This window comes from Oncorhynchus nerka, linkage group LG4, assembly GCF_034236695.1.
Source record: "Oncorhynchus nerka isolate Pitt River linkage group LG4, Oner_Uvic_2.0, whole genome shotgun sequence".
Classification (NCBI taxonomy): domain Eukaryota; kingdom Metazoa; phylum Chordata; class Actinopteri; order Salmoniformes; family Salmonidae; genus Oncorhynchus; species Oncorhynchus nerka.
In genome coordinates this window covers 15,315,723-15,336,040 of record NC_088399.1, presented here as the reverse complement: position 1 = coordinate 15,336,040, position 20,318 = coordinate 15,315,723, and the positions used below count along the sequence as shown (strand labels likewise).

General features: G+C 46.6%; 1 protein-coding gene across 1 annotated transcript in view; it reads left to right on the top strand.

Moving 5' to 3' along the window:
* crb2a (crumbs cell polarity complex component 2a) overlaps window positions 1-20,318 on the top strand; it is a 40,096-nt gene that overhangs the window by 8,401 nt on the left and 11,377 nt on the right. Inside the window, exons 2-3 of the mRNA XM_065017257.1 lie at window positions 13,882-14,577; window positions 15,706-15,901. Coding sequence (XP_064873329.1) covers window positions 13,882-14,577; window positions 15,706-15,901 — 892 coding nt within the window. The remainder of the gene's footprint in view (window positions 1-13,881; window positions 14,578-15,705; window positions 15,902-20,318) is intronic.

Sequence of the window (20,318 nt, the reverse complement as noted above, 5' to 3'; positions counted from 1 at the left end):
AGCCTGTCTTTCTTTCCCCCTCTCAACCTCCCTGGTCCAGGATCAGATCCATGGTAGAGCTGGCTGCTGTTCTGGACACTGTTGACTTTTTCCACTGTCTGTTTGAACTGTTTGAAGTGAGAAGACCCACTGGACAAAAGATGTTTGAATCAATGTGGTTTCTACGTCATTTAAACAAAATAATGATATGTCATGCCATTGCATCAACGTGGAAAACTGATTGGATTCCTCAACTTAGGGGAATTTCATATTTGTCGCAGAACTTGTAAACTAAATCCAATGTCATGGTGAAATTGTTTGTTGATTTCACGTTAGTTGACAACTTAACCAAATGAAAATAAAAAATAGACGTTGAAGTGACATCTGTGCCCAGTGGGTAGAGAGTTGGGAGAAATGAACAGGAGAAGAGAGTAGAGGAGGGAAGAGGAGAGAGAAGAGGACAGAGTAGAGGAGGGACGAGGAGAGAGTAAAGAGGAGGGAAGAGGAGAGAGTAAAGAGGAGGGAAGAGGAGAGAGTAGAGAGGAGGGAAGAGGAGAGAGTAGAGGAGAGGGAAGAGGAGAGAGTAGAGGAGAGAAGAGAATAGAGTAAAGAAGAGGGAAGAGGAGAGAGTAGAAGAGAGAAGAGGAGAGAGTAGAGGAGGGAAGAGGAGAGAGGAGAGGAGAGAGTAGAGGAGGGAAGAGGAGGGAAGAGGAGCGAATAGAGGAGAGAGTAGAGGAGGGAAGAGGAGAGAGTAGAGGAGGGAAGAGGAGAGAGTAGAGGAGGGAAGAGGAGAGAGAAGAGGAGTAGAGGAGAGAGAAGAGGAGAGAGTAGAGGAGAGAGAAGAGGAGAGAGTAAAGAGGAGAGGGAAGAGGAGAGAAGAGGAGAGAGTAGAGGAGGGGAGTAAAGTGAAGAGGGAAGAGGAAAAAGTAGAGGAGAGGGAAGGGGAGAGTAAAGAGGAGAGAGTAGAGGAGAGGGAAGAGGAGGGTAAAGAGGAGTAGAGGAGGGAAGAGGAGAGAGTAGAGGAGGGATGAGGAGAGAGTAGAGGAGAGGGAAGAGGAGAGTAAAGAGGAGAGAGTAGAGGAGAGGGAAGAGGAGAGAAGAGGAGAGAGTAGAGGAGGGGAGTAAAGTGAAGAGGGAAGAGGAGAGAGTAGAGGAGATGGAAGAGGGGAGTAAAGAGGAGAGGGAAGAGGAGAGAGTAGAGGAGATGGAAGAGGATAGTAAAGAGGAGAGAGTAGAGGAGAGGGAAGAGGAGGGTAAAGAGGAGTAGCGGAGAGAGTAGAGAAGGTATGAGGAGAGAGTAGAGGAGGGATGAGGAGAGAGTAGAGGAGGGAAGAGGAGAGAGTAGAGGAGGGATGAGGAGAGAGTAGAGGAGGGAAGAGGGTAAAGAGGAGTAGAGGAGGGAAGAGGAGAGAGTAGAGGAGGGATGAGGAGAGAGTAGAGGAGGGATGAGGAGAGAGTAGAGGAGGGATGAGGAGAGAGTAGAGGAGGGCAGAGGAGAGAGTAGAGGAGGGCAGAGGAGAGAGTAGAGGAGGGCAGAGGAGAGAGTAAAGGAGGGAAAAGGAGAGAAGAGGAGAGAGTAGAGGAGAGAAGAGGAGAGAGTAGAAGAGGGAAGAGGAGAGAGTAGAGGAGGGAAGAGGAGAGAGAAGAGGAGTAGAGGAGAGAGTAGAGGAGAGAGAAGAGGAGAGAGTAAGTAGGTGTAGGTAGAGGAAAGGTAGGTGTAGGTAGAGGAAAGGTGGGTGTAGGTAGAGGAAAGGTGGGTGTAGGTAGAGGAAAGGTGGGTGTAGGTAGAAGAAAGGTAGGTGTAGGTAGAGGAAGGGTGGGTGTAGGTAGAGGAAAGGTGGGTGTAGGTAGAGGAAAGGTGGGTGTAGGTATAGGAAAAGTAGGTGTAGGTAGAGGAGAGGTAGGTAGAGGAAAGGTGGGTGTAGGTAGAGGAAAGGTGGGTGTAGGTAGAGGAGAGGTAGGTGTAGGTAGAGGAAAGGTGGGTGTAGGTAGAGGAAAGGTAGGTGTAGGTAGGTGTAGGTAGAGGAAAGGTGGGTGTAGGTAGAGGAAAGGTAGGTGTAGGTAGAGGAAAGGTGGGTGTAGGTAGAGGAAAGGTGGGTGTAGGTAGGTGTAGGTAGAGGAAAGGTGGGTGTAGGTAGAGGAAAGGTAGGTGTAGGTAGAGGAGAGGTAGGTGTAGGTAGAGGAAAGGTAGGTGTAGGTAGAGGAAAAGTAGGTGTAGGTAGAGGAAAGGTAGGTGTAGGTAGAGGAAAGGTAGGTGTAGGTAGAGGAAAGGTAGGTGTAGGTAGAGGAGAGGTAGGTGTAGGTAGAGGAAAGGTAGGTGTAGGTAGAGGAAAGGTGGGTGTAGGTAGAGGAAAGGTAGGTGTAGGTAGAGGAAAGGTGGGTGTAGGTAGAGGAAAGGTGGGTGTAGGTAGAGGAAAGGTGGGTGTAGGTAGAGGAAAGGTGGGTGTAGGTAGAGGAAAGGTGGGTGTAGGTAGATGAAAGGTAGGTGTAGGTAGAGGAAAGGTAGGTGTAGGTAGAGGAAAGGTGGGTGTAGGTAGAGGAAAGGTAGGTGTAGGTAGAGGAGAGGTGGGTGTAGGTAGAGGAAAAGTGGGTGTAGGTATAGGAAAAGTGGGTGTAGGTAGAGGAAAGGTGGGTGTAGGTAGAGGAGAGGTGGGTGTAGGTAGAGGAAAGGTGGGTGTAGGTAGAGGAAATGTGGGTGTAGGTAGAGGAAATGTGGGTGTAGGTAGAGGAAAGGTGGGTGTAGGTAGAGGAAAGGTGGGTGTAGGTAGAGGAGAGGTGGGTGTAGGTAGAAGAAAGGTAGGTGTAGGTATAGGAAAAGTAGGTGTAGGTAGAGGAAAGGTGGGTGTAGGTAGAGGAAAGGTGGGTGTAGGTAGATGAAAGGTAGGTGTAGGTAGAGGAAAGGTAGGTGTAGGTAGAGGAAAGGTGGGTGTAGGTAGAGGAAAGGTAGGTGTAGGTAGAGGAGAGGTGGGTGTAGGTAGAGGAAAAGTGGGTGTAGGTATAGGAAAAGTGGGTGTAGGTAGAGGAAAGGTGGGTGTAGGTAGAGGAGAGGTGGGTGTAGGTAGAGGAAAGGTGGGTGTAGGTAGAGGAAATGTGGGTGTAGGTAGAGGAAATGTGGGTGTAGGTAGAGGAAAGGTGGGTGTAGGTAGAGGAGAGGTGGGTGTAGGTAGAAGAAAGGTAGGTGTAGGTATAGGAAAAGTAGGTGTAGGTAGAGGAAAGGTGGGTGTAGGTAGAGGAGAGGTGGGTGTAGGTAGAGGAGAGGTAGGTAGAGGAAAGGTGGGTGTAGGTAGAGGAAAGGTGGGTGTAGGTAGAAGAAAGGTGGGTGTAGGTAGAGGAAAGGTGGGTGTAGGTAGAGGAAAGGTGGGTGTAGGTAGAGGAAAGGTGGGTGTAGGTAGAGGAAAGGTGGGTGTAGGTAGAGGAAAGGTAGGTGTCATCACCACACACTCTGCTGACCCCCAAGTCCAGAGTGACTGGCATCCCACGCCCATGGCCAGGTTCCACAGACATAAAAGGCATAGCTACGTTAGATAAGCACCAGTGAACAGGGAAGGTGGTGACATCACAAGAGTGAACTGTCTTAGCTATGACTTGCCCTCTTTTAGAGGTTGGAGTGGGAGAGAAGGGGTTGTGTGGGATATTGAGTGTGTGTTTGGGAAGGGGATTTGAATGAGGAGGTGCTGTGTGTGTGTGTGTGTGTGTGTGTGTGTGTGTGTGTGTGTGTGTGTGTGTGTGTGTGTGTGTGTGTGTGTGTGTGTGTGTGTGCGTGCGTGTGTGCGTGTGCTAGAGAGTGCATGCTTGCTTGCGGTAGGGGGTTTTGGGCAAAAAAGCTGGAATGGGGAGGGAGAAATGTGTGTGTGAGAGGGAGATGGAGGGTGGTGTTGAGCAGAGAGGTTAGGACCCTGCAGTCCATCAGAGCTGCTGAGTGGAGAGTGGAGGCAGGTGTGGGAGACGGCTGTCAAGTCTGGCCGCCCCCAGAGGAGCCTCCCTTTCAGTGTGTGTGTGCAGTATCAGGTGCAGGTAAACATGAGTCTGTACCAGTAATCTATAGTGAGTCAGGCCAAATCATCTGTAGTGAGTCAGGCCCAGTCATCTATAGTGAGTCAGGCCCAGTCATCTATAGTGAGTCAGGCCCAGTCATCTGTAGTGAGTCAGGCCCAGTCATCTATAGTGTGGCAAAACAAGTCATCTATAGTGAGTCAGTACCAGTCATCTATAGTGAGTCAGTACCAGTCATCTATAGTAGTCAGAATGTGAGTCAGGACCATCATCTATAGTGAGTCAGTACCAGTCATCTATAGTGAGTCAGTACCAGTCATCTATAGTGAGTCAGAACCAGTCACCTATAATGAGTCAGGACCAGTCATCTATAGTGAGTCAGAACCAGTCGTCTATAGTTAGTCAGAACAAGTCGTCTATAGTGAGTCAGAACCAGTCGTCTACAGTGAGTCAGAACCCGTCGTCTATAGTGAGTCAGGACCAGTCATCTATAGTGAGTCAGGACCAGTCATCTATAGTGAGTCAGGACCAGTCATCTATAGTGAGTCAGGACCAGTCATCTATAGTGAGTCAGGACCAGTCATCTATAGTGAGTCAGGACTAGTCATCTATAGTGAGTCAGGACCAGTCATCTATAGTGAGTCAGTACCAGTCATCTATAGTGAGTCAGTACCAGTCATCTATAGTGAGTCAGGACCAGTCATCTATAGTGAGTCAGGACCAGTCATCTATAGTGAGTCAGGACCAGTCATCTATAGTGAGGCAAAACAAGTAATCTATAGTGAGTCAGTACCAGTCATCTATAGTGAGTCAGAATATGAGTCAGGACCATCATCTATAGTAAGTCAGGACCAGTCATCTGTAGTGAGTTAGGACCTGTCATCTATAGTGAGTCAGGCCCAGTCATCTATAGTGAGTCAGGCCCAGTCATCTATAGTGTGGCAAAACAAGTCATCTACAGTGAGTCAGAACCAGTCATCTATAGTGAGTCAGAACAAGTCGTCTATAGTGAGTCAGGCCCAGTCATCTATAGTGAGTCAGGCCCAGTCATCTATAGTGAGGCAAAACAAGTAATCTATAGTGAGTCAGTACCAGTCATATATAGTGAGTCAGTACCAGTCATCTATAGTGAGTCAGAATGTGAGTCAGGACCATCATCTATAGTAAGTCAGGACCTGTCATCTATAGTGAGTCAGAACCAGTCATCTATAGTGAGTCAGTACCAGTCATCTGTAGTGAGTCAGGCCCAGTCATCTGTAGTGAGTCAGTACCAGTCATCTATAGTGAGTCAGTACCAGTCATCTATAGTGAGTCAGGACCAGTCATCTATAGTGAGTCAGGACCAGTCATCTATAGTGAGGCAAAACAAGTAATCTATAGTGAGTCAGTACCAGTCATCTATAGTAGTCAGAATGTGAGTCAGGACCATCATCTAAGTCAGGACCTGTCATCTATAGTGTGAGTCATCAGGACCAGTCATCTATAGTGAGTCAGGACCAGTCATCTATAGTGAGTAATCTATAGTGAGTCAGTACCAGTCATCTATAGTAGTCAGTGAGTCAGGACCATCATCTATAGTGAGTCAGTACCAGTCATCTATAGTGAGTCAGTACCAGTCATCTATAGTGAGTCAGTACCAGTCATCTATAGTGAGTCAGTACCAGTCATCTATAGTAAGTCAGGACCAGTCATCCGTAGTGAGTTAGGACCAGTCATCTATAGTGAGTCAGAACCAGTCATCTATAATGAGTCAGGACCAGTCATCTATAGTGAGTCAGAACCAGTCATCTATAGTTAGTCAGAACAAGTCGTCTACAGTGAGTCAGAACCAGTCGTCTACAGTGAGTCAGAACCCGTCGTCTATAGTGAGTCAGGACCAGTCATCTATAGTGAGTCAGTACCAGTCATCTATAGTGAGTCAGGACCAGTCATCTATAGTGAGTCAGGACCAGTCATCTATAGTGAGTCAGGACCAGTCATCTATAGTGAGTCAGTACCAGTCATCTATAGTGAGGCAAAACAAGTAATCTATAGTGAGTCAGTACCAGTCATCTATAGTGAGTCAGTACCAGTCATCTATAGTGAGTCAGATTGTGAGTCAGGACCATCATCTATAGTAAGTCAGGACCTGTCATCTATAGTGAGTCAGGACCTGTCATCTATAGTGAGTCAGAACCAGTCATCTATAGTGAGTCTGTACAGGCCATCTACAGTGAGTCAGAACCAGTCATCTACAGTGAGTCAGAACCAGTCATCTATAGTGAGTCAGGACCAGTCATCTATAGTGAGTCAGAATGTGAGTCAGGACCATCATCTATAGTAAGTTAGGACCTGTCCTCTATAGTGAGTCAGGACCTGTCATCTATAGTGAGTCAGGACCAGTCATCTATAGTGAGTCAGGACCAGTCATCTACAGTGAGTCAGGACCTGTCATCTATAGTGAGTCAGGACCAGTCATCTATAGTGAGTCAGGACCAGTCATCTACAGTGAGTCAGGACCAGTCATCTATAGTGAGTCAGGACCAGTCATCTATAGTGAGTCAGAACCAGTCGTCTACAGTGAGTCAGAACCAGTCGTCTATAGTGAGTTAGGACCAGTTGTCTATAGTGAGTCAGAACCAGTCATCTATGGTCGGGGCGGCAGGTAGCCTAGTGGTTAGAGCTTTGGACTAGTAACCGAAAGGTTGCAAGGTAAAAATCTGTCATTCTGCCCCTGAACAAGGCAGTTAACCCACTGTTAAAATAAAAATAGTGAGTCAGGTCCAGTCATCTATATTGAGTCAGTACAAGAACACAGACACACACAAAAACTAAATTAAGTATATTTAAGCCAAACGGTGCACTACACTTGCTACAAATTTGAACCAGAAATGAAACTACAGATTGTTCCTTTCATGCCTATTTTTATTTGAATCTGTGGATTACTTCCTTTGTTTGCCATCATGGACCAGTGGATTCTATTTTGGTAAGTTCGGTGAAAAGTCCAAATCCGGGGCTCAAATCACAGTCAACACTTTAGTATACTTTTGTGTCTGTCTACCTGTATGTGTGTTTATGTGTGCATACAGCGCAAGTTTGACTGGTGTATGAGCGTGTGCATTTTGAGGATATTTATTTGTCTACATGCTTACGTAGAGATAGAGAGTGTGTACATGCATAGTACTTGAAGTTGTGAGAATAAGTATATACCTGTGTGCATGCACAGTACTTGAAGTTTTGAGAATATGTATATACCTGTGTACATGAATAGTACTTAAAGTTGTGAGAATACGTAACCTGTGTACATGCATAGAGCTTGAAGTTGTGAGTATACATACAGAATATATTTGTGTACATGCGTAAGTGTGGGTATATGCGGGCATTGTTATGTAATGTGTATGTAGAACATGTGTGTGTGAAGTGAGAAGTGAGAAGTGAGAACATGCAGAGAGCCTCTCAGTGATAATCTGCTCAGGTATCCTGCTATCAGGAGCTTAGAGGAGCAAGGGGATTGGCCGAAATCAGTCGGGAGAGATTAAGACCAGAGAAACGCTCTCAAGGTCAGAAAGGCTATCTGACCTGCCTCTAAGGAGAGTTGAAGATGGTGGAGTGGAAAAAAGGGTACAATTTTTAAAAGGGTGTATGTCAGGGTTGTCTACTTAGCCCGTTCTCATTTCTGGTAAATTTATTTCCACATTTCAGTCATTTATTTTATGTCCGGTACAGCTTCACTGCTCACTGGGAGGCTAAGCCCATTTCTGGTTCACTCCAGGCTAAATTGAAGGGGCTGACAATATTTCAATATGTACAATACTGATACTGATTCACAGAGCATACTGTAAACAAATGACATGTTCCTACCCATGTAGAGGGCCATATTCTTACTGTTCGAGATAAGATTTAACATTAAATAACAGGTACATGAGATGTAAGATGTTAATATCATGTGCATTCGAGGAAAAGGTGCATGGGGCATGGATGCCCAGGGTAACATTCATCACCAATCTCAGGGTCTTCCTTCCTGGTTCTGGAGAGTCCTGATTGAACTGATCATTATGTTAAAGCACTGGGCTGGGAGGAAACAGAACACATGGTGTGGCTCTCCCAGGTCCCGAAGAGAACAGTGTTCAATCTTATCACAATCCTCCATTATACAGCTGTAATTACCCAGTCAGTGTGACTATCATCATTATCACAATTAGTGCTTTGAGCATAATGCATGAAAAATGTCTTAATTGTGTACTACAGAATCTTAATTGTTTTGGTTCCAAACTTCTGAAATAAAAAAACGAATGACCTAAATTCCTTCTCATGGGCATAGAGAAATGTGATCTTTTCTGTGCAACGAAGTCCAACTTTGGGACCTTTTTTTTCCTTTACCATGCTACTTTTCACCTCAACGGGAGACTACGGACTAAGTCTACAAGTTTTTATACTCCGCCTGCTCTCTAAAGGGATTTGCCATGCAGCTAAAACCCGCCAAAAGCCCCACTGTAATCCTCTGAGTTCCTACAAACACAGCAAGCTCCATGCACCTTTAAAACTGAAATGAGATGTGACAACCTGCCTTCTGGCGAGCCAGCAAAGTGTTCCTCCATGAGTGGGCCACAGCGTGAGGTGAGGGGAGAGTGAGGTTAAACAGCTTGGCTTTACCCTCCATCTTTCTTACCCCATTACCCTCCATCTTTCTTACCCCATCACTGCTACCACCCTATCCCAGCATCCCTCACCAACAGGAGAGTTGGAGGAGGAGGTCAGGGGAGGTCGCTGGCCCTCCCTAAGCCCCCTGCATAACTTTTAGGCTGCCATGGCAACCCTACTCCGAGTTTTGGGGGGAGTCATGTGTTTGCCAGTCCCTTTCCCGGATTCAGGGTTGGGCACACACACATGCACGCACAATAAAGGAATTCCTGGCTGCTTTCCAGTATCCAAGGGTCGCCGGTGGCAGGTGTGTGAGTGTGTGTAAATGAGTGTGTGTGGCTGTTCGAGACAGTTGAATGAATGAAAAACACAATAGCCTGCAGAGACCCCAGGAAGCACCCTGAGGCTTCTCTTTGAGTCTCGTTAGAACCTTTTAGACACTGTTCAGCATACTGCCTGCACACACTGAGCTTGCTTGCTATTCTTTTGTAGATGTCTCTCTGCTTCAGATCAAGCCATAAGCTCTGGCTGTTGTGACAGAGCGTTCAACTAGTTGACAAGCTGATCAAGGGATTTCTCTTGGCCTGAAAGTAACTCTCTGACTTTGATTAGATGACCTCACAATGGGAGACTTTATCATGGACTCCATCACATTGAGGTTCCATTGTCAAATGAGGTTTGTATTTCAGAAAACATACTATGGATAACCTGTTCCCCTATGTTATGGTGTCTAAGTTATGGATTCCCATACTGCTAGGTTGGGGAACAGAAATTTCAATAATCACAGACAGAACTTCGGGAAAAGAACTTGCTCCAATCACAGACAAAAACTCTTTCCAAAGTGATTACATCACCACTCTGATGTTTTTGCAAACAATCTCTAGCTGTGTTTACACAGTCAGCCCAATTCTGATATTTTTTGCCACTAATTGGTCTTTTGACCAATCAGATCAGATCTTTGCCAATAATCGGGCAATTCATCAGAATTGGGATGCCTGTGTAAGCGTATCCTTAGTTCTCAGTCCTTGCCAAACAATCTCTCTTAGTATCAGATCCAACCTAACCTAACATAGCAAGCATTTCTCTCTTTCTGGTCCTGTCGGTGGAGGTTATTTTCTGCACTGTTCAACCAATCCAGTAAATGTGGAGGAGGAGTTAAGATGGCGTGTCACCTTGTTAACGTCCAAAAGTGGAATTTGCGTCACAGGCTCTCTTTCCCCCGAAAACCGGATGCATCTGGTTGTTACCGAACCTGCTGAGGGTGGGGCCACCCTAACTGATACACAGGGTGCACCTAGATATACCTAGACTGATGGACATTTTGGCAAAGCCATCATGGTGACTTAGTTTCAGTAGGGTGAGTCTAAGGCATGGTGGTCATATTCCAAAGTGACTCTTTCCACTCCATGTGTTTCTGAATAGCTGCCTCTAATACCTTGTTTTCAATACAGTGAAAGAAATTGAATAACTGAATAACAACTGACGGGCACTACCTAACTAACTGACTTTACTTGATTCCTGAAAAAAACTGGAAGAACTTATTCCCATTTCTCTTTTCTTTGGTCAATCACAAGTGTCGCCCTTGCGCTGTGGGTTTGGCTTAGAGGGGTGTGATGAAGGGGTCAGTGGTCGTCGCAGACGGTCGCCGTTTTCACACACGTGGTCAGGGAGTTGATGTCACCTCCAAATGAGGGGCCCTGTGGTCATGGCAGGGAACAGGGCCTGTATTCATAAAGTATCCCAGAGTAGGAGTGCTGATCAGGTCCTCCCTGTCCCATATGATCGAAAAGATGGGCCAAACTGATCCTAGATCAGTGCTCCTACACTAAGATGCCCAGGGCTCTCTCTGTGTCTGATGATGTCCGTCAATCTGTACCGGTGACAGTGACAGGTCCAGGGGTGTTAAGAGCTTATGTCCAAGGCCATCTGTCAGACACAGCTATAAGACGACCGACGGTGGAAAGCGTTTCCAACCGTGCTCCTAGCCAACCGTGCTCGTAGCCAACCGTGCTCCTAGCCAAACGTTGTCGGATTGGTCTACCTATGACCCTACATGTCTCTGTCCCAAAGGAAAACCTGGCCAACATCACTAATGCTGTGTGTGAGAGATGAGGTCAATCTCTTGGACCATGCGCCACACCAACAGTGTCTGCAACATTCTTCCCTCCCTCCCTAACCATCCCTCCCTCCCTCCCTCCCTAACCCCATCCCTCCCTCCCTCCCTAACCCCATCCCTCCCTCCCTCCCTCCCTAACCCCATCCCTCCCTCCCTCCCTCCATCCCTACCTCCCTCCCTCCCTCCCTAACCCCATCCCTCCCTCCCTCCCTAACCCCATCCCTCCCTCCCTCCCTCCCTAACCCCATCCCTCCTCTCCCTAACCCCATCCCTCCCTCCCTAACCCCATCCCTCCCTCCCTCCCTCCCCCCCATCCCTCCCTCCCTCCCTCCCTAACCCCATCCCTCCTCTCCCTAACCCCATCCCTCCCTCCCTAACCCCATCCCTCCCTCCCTCCCTCCCTAACCCCATCCCTCCCTCCCTCCCTACCCCATCCCTCCCTCTCTCCCTAACCCCATCCCTCCCTCCCTCCCTCCCTAACCCCATCCCTCCCTCCCTCCTTAACCCCATCCCTCCCTCTCTCCCTAACCCCATCCCTCCCTCCCTCCTTAACCCCATCCCTCCCTCTCTCCCTAACCCCATCCCTCCCTCCCTCCTTAACCCCATCCCTCCCTCTCTCCCTAACCCCATCCCTCCCTCTCTCCCTAACCCCATCCCTCCCTCTCTCCCTAACCCCATCCCTCCCTCTCTCCCTAACCCCATCCCTCCCTCCCTCCCTAACCCCATCCCTCCCTCCCTAACCCCATTCCGCCCTCCCTCCCTCCCTCCCAAACCCCTCCCTCCCTCCCTCCCTAACCCCCTCCCTCCCTCCCTAACCCCATCTCTCCCTCCCTAACCCCCTCCCTCCCTCCCTCACTCTCTCTGTCTACTCCCTTCATCGTTAATATCTTCCGCTCCAATGAGAATTTCGGAACAGAACACTGATCAAAGTGTGGGGGATGGATGTGAGGGTGGATTTGGGATGGTGGGGTGGACGGTGGTGGTGGGGGGAGGTCGTTTGGGATGGTGGGGTGGACGTTAGAGGTGGGGGATGGGGGTCTGTTCAATCTGTGGAATGTGGACTGATTCCACACTGGGCTCACACAATTGGCCGGTGCAGGGAGATAGCGGATGGACAGAAAATCCCCCCTCCTCCTCCCAAAAGCGTCCTGCTCTATTCAGTTCACAGGAGGTTGGTGGCACCTTAATTAGGGAGGACGGGTAGTTGTAATGGCTGGAGTGGAATGTTATCAAACACATGAAACACCAGCCATTATTATGTTCCGTCTTCCCCTCAGCAGCCTCCTGTGGTTCAGCTCCATGTACCTACAGAGGGCACCGGGTCTGGCTAGAGAGGGCTCGAGCACAATACATTCAGTGTTGCACATTTTTTTTTTTACCCCATTTTCTATGAAAAACATAAGCGACTCTAACTTTATGACAGTCAAGTTACTCACTGCCATAGTTGAGTTTTGATAGTGATTGTGATCATAAAAATATATTTAAACTGTTTGTATCCGTGTGGTAATTACATGATCAGTGAAAAAACATCAACGGTCAATGACATGTGCTTCGTAACAAACTGCATGTGTAAATTAACATCATTTACTTTGTAGTAAACATGGATTAGAATCAATTGAGTCAGAGCTCCCTGACACACTTCCTGAGAGCAAATGTGAGCGCTGAAGTGTTAAATGAGAGAGAGGTGCTATGGGATCAGGTTGTGCCAAGCTAACGACCTGGAGAAGTTAACCTAGCGTGCTAACTCGTAGTTATCCACCCCATAAACCTCACCTGTCGAGTGGACACTTGATAGTCTGCAGACCATGCATCTGATCTGCATCTTATCTGCTCTACCTTCAAGGGTTCGTGGCTGGAATTCCGTCAAGACACTTCTCCGCTCCCTGGAATCCCCTGTATGCCTTTACCCAGTGCATTGGTCTCTCCTAAAAGGTTCCTCGGGAAACTTTTGTTTTAGCTTTACCATAGCAATTACTAAACAAACAAGGTAAATGTTAGCTAGATGGCACTCTCTCTTTTTTTCCTTGCTCAGTTGAGAGTCCTCTGGATTCTAGGCCTACAAGCTACGAGGGAAAATATTTTCAGACTTTGTTGTGGTGATCTAGGGGTGGTCATCATTCCCTTTGGGAGTGACAGGAAAGATTAGGACGTGAGACACCCCAGATGCCCATTGTTAACAATCTGTCAATGAGCACTAAACTAGCTACGCAAAACCAACAGAAAAATACTTTGTAGTGCGTGGAGGGTTTTCATAACTTTAGTTTAGCACTGGGCGTCTAGTGCGAAAGAGGCCATGAACTCTACAGTTGCTCCAGGACTCTCTCCTACACGATTTGTCCTTTCGAATTAAGGGAGGAGAAGATGAAAGGAAATGTCAGGGTGAATACACATATCAGGATTAGCACAGAGGGACCTACTAACGTTGGCTACGGTTCACTAAGTTGGCACTGCTATTTGTCCACCATCTAACCAGGTGGCTAAATGTTAGAGACACTCAAATGCTAAATAGTAATACATTATAAGTGTTTACGAGATGTTGTTGACAAAATTATTGGACAGTTTCTTTGTTTCAAATGATGTTATGTGCTTCTTGATAAAGTACAAACATCTAGCAGAGGAAGCCTTTCGCATCACTAAGTTTGATTGTGCTCTTTTTCATTGCAGCACGGGGGTGAGACGTTTTACAGCTGCTGAACAGCCCCAAAGAAACACAACTAAAATACCTCCAACTATGAACTTCTAGCAGAGTAGTGCAGTAGACTATCGATGTTTACAACTTCATAACATTTTTTGCCAATGTTTTTGTGTCAGAACCAATAGCCTACAAATCTGGACCAAAGCTGGTTGTGAATCGGCTTAGAGTGGCACTCAACAAAACAACATTGTGCAAGCACCTGGCTCACACGGTGTAGATATCTGGGAGACATTCAGAGATGTACCGGCGTCACCCACATAGGATGTTGTTATAGAAATATGGCATAAGTCCATTAACATCATACTAAACAACAACCCACTTTTCCCTCCAAAAAATGTAAAGGACTCTCTTGTGTGAACACACCAAATGTGATGTGATAAATACACAAAGTTGTGATGACTTGTCAGGGCATCTTGACTGTATTAGGGTAAACTGTCCATTTTGCACAACAATAAGCCTCTCCTTTTCTTCTCCTCAGGGATATTCTGCACGGCGACCAGTGACAAGTGTTTGTCCGGGCCCTGCCAGAATGGCGCCACCTGCGTGGACACCATGGACGACTATGCGTGCCTCTGCCCCCCTCGCAACGAGGTCCGCTACATGGGCAAAGACTGCGACGAACTCTACAACGCCTGCTCCTTTGCCCCCTGCTCAGACTGCACCAGCACCCCTGGCACGTCCGAGTACCACTGTGTCTGCCCCGAAGGATTTACTGGGGACAACTGCACTGAGGAAGTGGACGAGTGCCATAGCAACCCTTGCTCTTTTCCCCACACAGAGTGCATCGACCAGGTCAACAGGTACTTCTGCCGATGTCCACCCGGCTACGGAGGAGAGGACTGTGAAGAGCAGGTGCCCGACTGCATCGACGAGCCGTGTCTGAACAATGGGACTTGTATACTGTTACAGGAGGGGTTTGAGTGTCACTGTGCACGGGGGTTTGACGGGGAGCATTGTGAAGAGGATGTGGATGAGTGTGCGTCCCATCCTTGCCAGAACGGCGCTATCTGCATGGACGGCGTGGCCGAGTTTCACTGTTTCTGTGTGCCAGGCTTCCAGGGCTATAATTGCGAGATCGACATCAATGAGTGCGCCTCGCGGCCCTGCGAGAATAATGGGACCTGTATCAACGAGAAGGACCGGTATAAATGCCAGTGCCTCGTAGGGTTTACAGGTACGTTGTTCTGCCTTTTCAACACTCACTCCTCTGCCCACAGGAGTGTTGTGTTTGTACTCATTCAGTCTCGAATTAAGTGTAATTTTCCAACCATTTCCGTAACCCTGTATCAGCCACAACTCACTGTCTCTCACCTAACATTTCCTCCAGTGTCCAGGGATATCTGATGCTCTGATGCTTTTTAATGTTTCTGGACATAATGTATCTGCAAGATTTAGGTATCTCATATTAGTACATTCACCATGCCAGAATGTTTTCACATTAAAGCTGACATCATCATTAACAACAGGATGATTTCCTATTAACCAACGAGGGTGTGCATTCGTGCCACAAAGAACAGTACAAATTGTGCAGACCCAATAATGAGGCTTGGCAGAGATGAATAATTATGCTAATCTTGTCTTGTTGTTGTCATCTTACTAACTGCACCTTTAAGTGTACATTTGGTTCTTGATAAACAGAGAATTATAAGCATTTTAAGTACAGAGAGTAAGATGTTGGATTCAGATCTCTAGTCTTATCTTCAGCTTGGCCCCTGTGGATATTGGCCCCTGTGGATATTGGCCCCTGTAGATAGGTCTCCCGTTGAGTGAGAGAAAACACTCCACAACTTGTACACTTCATTTCATACACTCCTTTCTTTTCTCAGCAGGTCTGGTCTGTGTCTCAGGGCTTCATGCTTATCTCTAATGGGGTGGGAAGAGTCAGCACTAATGCATTCCTTTGTCAGCATATCAGTGACGAGGGAGATTTTCAAGGAAAGGGTTGAGACGGGCAACTGAGGCATTTTTACATTATCACTTGAGCTATCTAGAGGCATCAACAAGCAGATTCCATGCTACTGACTATTTATAGCTAGAGAAGCAAACACCAGAGTACAAATATGATTATCTTGCATTTACAATTTACAATTGATTTAGCTCGTGTTTCTTTCAGTATTGTCATAAGAACAGAGAGGATCTACGGACAAGTTGACTTGATGTAGATGAGATGCAATGGTGCAGTCTGTGGAAGATATGTCCCCCTCCTAGTACATGATGTACAGTTCCTCACTGACTCCCACTCGGAGATGGTTTGTTTCTCATTCATCACATTCTCAGATTATTTTTGCTCTACCTCTCACAGGAGTGAATTGTGAGGTGGAGATAGATGAGTGCGAGTCCAACCCGTGCCGCAACGGAGCCACCTGCCATGACCTCCTTGGTCTCTACTCCTGTGAGTGTCTGCCTGGGTTCGAGGGCACAGACTGCGAAGTGGACATTGACGAGTGTGCCAGCGATCCCTGCCTAAATGGGGCTATCTGTCAGGACAAGGTGGACAGGTAACTGCCCAAGGCTTTTAGGATTGCCCCACCAGACAGACACAAATCCTGTCCTTAAATTACTTTGGGGCCTGACTGCCGTTTTGGTGAGCTTAAGCCCCTCACATTAAGACAGGACATTATTTGTATTTATTATGGATCCCCATTAGTTCCTGCCAAGGCAGCAGCTACTCTTCCTGGGGTTTATTATGGATCCCCATTAGTTCCTGCCAAGGCAGCAGCTACTCTTCCTGGGGTTTATTAGGGATCCCCATTAGTTCCTGCCAAGGCAGCAGCTACTCTTCCTGGGGTTTATTATGGATCCCTATTAGTTCCTGTCAAGGCAGCAGCTACTCTTCCTGGGGTTTATTAGGGATCCCCATTAGTTCCTGCCAAGGCATGAGCTACTCTTCCTGGGGTTTATTATGGATCCCCATTAGTTCCTGTCAAGGCAGCAGATACTCTTCCTGGGGTTTATTAGGGATCCCCATTAGTTCCTGCCAAGGCAGCAGATACTCTTCCTGGGGTTTATTAGGGATCCCCATTAGTTCCTGTCAAGGCAGCAGCTACTCTTCCTGGGGTTTATTATGGATCCCCATTAGTTCCTGTCAAGGCAGCAGATACTCTTCCTGGGGTTTATTAGGGATCCCCATTAGTTCCTATCAAGGCAGCAGATACTCTTCCTGGGGTTTATTAGGGATCCCCATTAGTTCCTGTCAAGGCAGCAGATACTCTTCCTGGGGTATATTAGGGATCCCCATTAGTTCCTGCCAAGGCAGCAGCTACTCTTCCTGGGGTTTATTAGGGATCCCCATTAGTTCCTGTCAAGGCAGCAGATACTCTTCCTGGGGTATATTAGGGATCCCCATTAGTTCCTGCCAAGGCAGCAGATACTCTTCCTGGGGTTTATTAGGGATCCCCATTAGTTCCTGTCAAGGCAGCAGATACTCTTCCTGGGGTATATTAGGGATCCCCATTAGTTCCTGCCAAGGCAGCAGCTACTCTTCCTGGGGTTTATTAGGGATCCCCATTAGTTCCTGTCAAGGCAGCAGATACTCTTCCTGGGGTATATTAGGGATCCCCATTAGTTCCTGCCAAGGCAGCAGATACTCTTCCTGGGGTTTATTAGGGATCCCCATTAGTTCCTGCCAAGGCAGCAGATACTCTTCCTGGGGTTTATTAGGGATCCCCATTAGTTCCTGCCAAGGCAGCAGATACTCTTCCTGGGGTTTATTAGGGATCCCCATTAGTTCCTGTCAAGGCAGCAGCTACTCTTCCTGGGGTTTATTAGGGATCCCCATTAGTTCCTGTCAAGTCAGCAGATACTCTTCCTGGGGTTTATTAGGGATCCCCATTAGTTCCTGCCAAGGCAGCAGATACTCTTCCTGGGGTTTATTAGGGATCCCCATTAGTTCCTGTCAAGGCAGCAGATACTCTTCCTGGGGTTTATTAGGGATCCCCATTAGTTCCTGCCAAGGCAGCAGATACTCTTCCTGGGGTTTATTAGGGATCCCCATTAGTTCCTGTCAAGGCAGCAGCTATTCTTCCTGGGGTCCATCAACATTAAGGCAGTTATATACAAGTTAGAATATTACATGACATCACATTCCATAACACTTTTCACAACACATTAAGTGTCTGCCCTCAGGCCACAACTCTACTACCACATATGATCTACAATACAAAATCCATGTGTACATGTGTGTAGTGTGTCTTACCATGTGTATGTGTGTGTAGAGTGTGTCTTACCATGTGTATGTGTGTGTAGAGTGTCTTACCATGTGTATGTGTGTGTAGTGTCTTACCATGTGTATGTGTGTGTAGTGTGTCTTACCATGTGCATGTGTGTAGAGTGTGTCTTACCGTGTGTGTGTGTGTGTAGAGTGTGTCTTACCATGTCTATGTGTGTGTGTGTGTAGAGTGTCTTACCATGTGTATGTGTGTGTAGTGTGTCTTACCATGTGTATGTGTGTGTAGTGTGTCTTACCATGTATATGTGTGTGTGTAGAGTGTCTTATCATGTGTGTGTGTAGTGTGTCTTACCATGTGTATGTGTGTGTAGAGTGTGTCTTACCATGTGTATGTGTGTGTAGAGTGTGTCTTACCATGTGTATGTGTGTGTAGAGTGTGTCTTACCATGTCTATGTGTATGTGTGTGTGTAGTGTGTCTTACCATGTGTATGTGTGTGTAGAGTGTGTCTTACCATGTCTATGTGTGTGTGTGTGTAGAGTGTCTTACCATGTGTATGTGTGTGTAGTGTGTCTTACCATGTGCATGTGTGTAGAGTGTGTCTTACCGTGTGTGTGTGTGTGTAGAGTGTGTCTTACCATGTCTATGTGTGTGTGTGTGTAGAGTGTCTTACCATGTGTATGTGTGTGTAGTGTGTCTTACCATGTGTATGTGTGTGTAGTGTGTCTTACCATGTATATGTGTGTGTGTAGAGTGTCTTATCATGTGTGTGTGTAGTGTGTCTTACCATGTGTATGTGTGTGTAGAGTGTGTCTTACCATGTGTATGTGTGTGTAGAGTGTGTCTTACCATGTGTATGTGTGTGTAGAGTGTGTCTTACCATGTCTATGTGTATGTGTGTGTGTAGTGTGTCTTACCATGTGTATGTGTGTGTAGAGTGTGTCTTACCATGTCTATGTGTGTGTGTGTGTAGAGTGTCTTACCATGTGTATGTGTGTGTAGTGTGTCTTACCATGTGTATGTGTGTGTAGAGTGTCTTACCATGTGTATGTGTGTGTAGTGTGTCTTACCATGTGCATGTGTGTAGAGTGTGTCTTACCGTGTGTGTGTGTGTGTGTGTAGAGTGTGTCTTACCATGTCTATGTGTGTGTGTGTGTAGAGTGTCTTACCATGTGTATGTGTGTGTAGTGTGTCGTACCATGTGTATGTGTGTGTAGAGTGTCTTACCATGTGTATGTGTGTGTAGTGTGTCTTACCATGTATATGTGTGTGTGTAGAGTGTCTTATCATGTGTGTGTGTAGTGTGTCTTACCATGTGTATGTGTGTGTAGAGTGTGTCTTACCATGTGTATGTGTGTGTAGAGTGTGTCTTACCATGTGTATGTGTGTAGAGTGTGTCTTACCATGTCTATGTGTATGTGTGTGTGTAGTGTGTCCTACCATGTGTATGTGTGTGTAGAGTGTGTCTTACCATGTGTATGTGTGTGTAGAGTGTGTCTTACCATGTGTATGTGTGTGTAGAGTGTGTCTTACCATGTGTATGTGTGTGTAGAGTGTGTCTTACCATGTGTATGTGTGTGTAGAGTGTGTCTTACCATGTCTATGTGTGTGTGTGTGTAGAGTGTCTTACCATGTGTATGTGTGTGTAGTGTGTCTTACCATGTGTATGTGTGTGTAGAGTGTCTTACCATGTGTATGTGTGTGTAGTGTGTCTTACCATGTGCATGTGTGTAGAGTGTGTCTTACCGTGTGTGTATGTGTGTAGAGTGTGCCTTACCATGTCTATGTGTGTGTGTGTGTAGATTGTCTTACCATGTGTATGTGTGTGTAGTGTGTCTTACCATGTGTATGTGTGTGTAGAGTGTCTTACCATGTGTATGTGTGTGTAGTGTGTCTTACCATGTATATGTGTGTGTGTAGAGTGTCTTATCATGTGTGTGTGTAGTGTGTCTTACCATGTGTATGTGTGTGTAGAGTGTGTCTTACCATGTGTATGTGTGTGTAGAGTGTGTCTTACCATGTGTATGTGTGTGTAGAGTGTGTCTTACCATGTGTATGTGTGTGTAGAGTGTGTCTTACCATGTGTATGTGTATGTGTGTGTGTAGTGTGTCTTACCATGTGTATGTGTGTGTAGAGTGTGTCTTACCATGTGTATGTTGTGTAGAGTGTGTCTTACCATGTCTATGTGTATGTGTGTGTGTAGTGTGTCTTACCATGTGTATGTGTGTGTAGAGTGTGTCTTACCATGTGTATGTGTGTGTAGAGTGTGTCTTACCATGTCTATGTGTGTGTGTGTGTAGTGTCTTACCATGTGTATGTGTGTGTAGTGTGTCTTACCATGTGTATGTGTGTGTAGAGTGTCTTACCATGTGTATGTGTGTGTAGTGTGTCTTACCATGTGCATGTGTGTAGAGTGTGTCTTACCGTGTGTGTGTGTGTGTAGAGTGTGTCTTACCATGTCTATGTGTGTGTGTGTGTAGAGTGTCTTACCATGTGTATGTGTGTGTAGTGTGTCTTACCATGTGTATGTGTGTGTAGTGTGTCTTACCATGTATATGTGTGTGTGTAGAGTGTCTTATCATGTGTGTGTGTAGTGTGTCTTACCATGTGTGTGTAGAGTGTGTCTTACCATGTGTATGTGTGTGTAGAGTGTGTCTTACCATGTCTATGTGTGTGTGTAGTGTGTCTTACCATGTGTATGTGTGTGTAGAGTGTGTCTTACCATGTCTATGTGTGTGTGTGTGTAG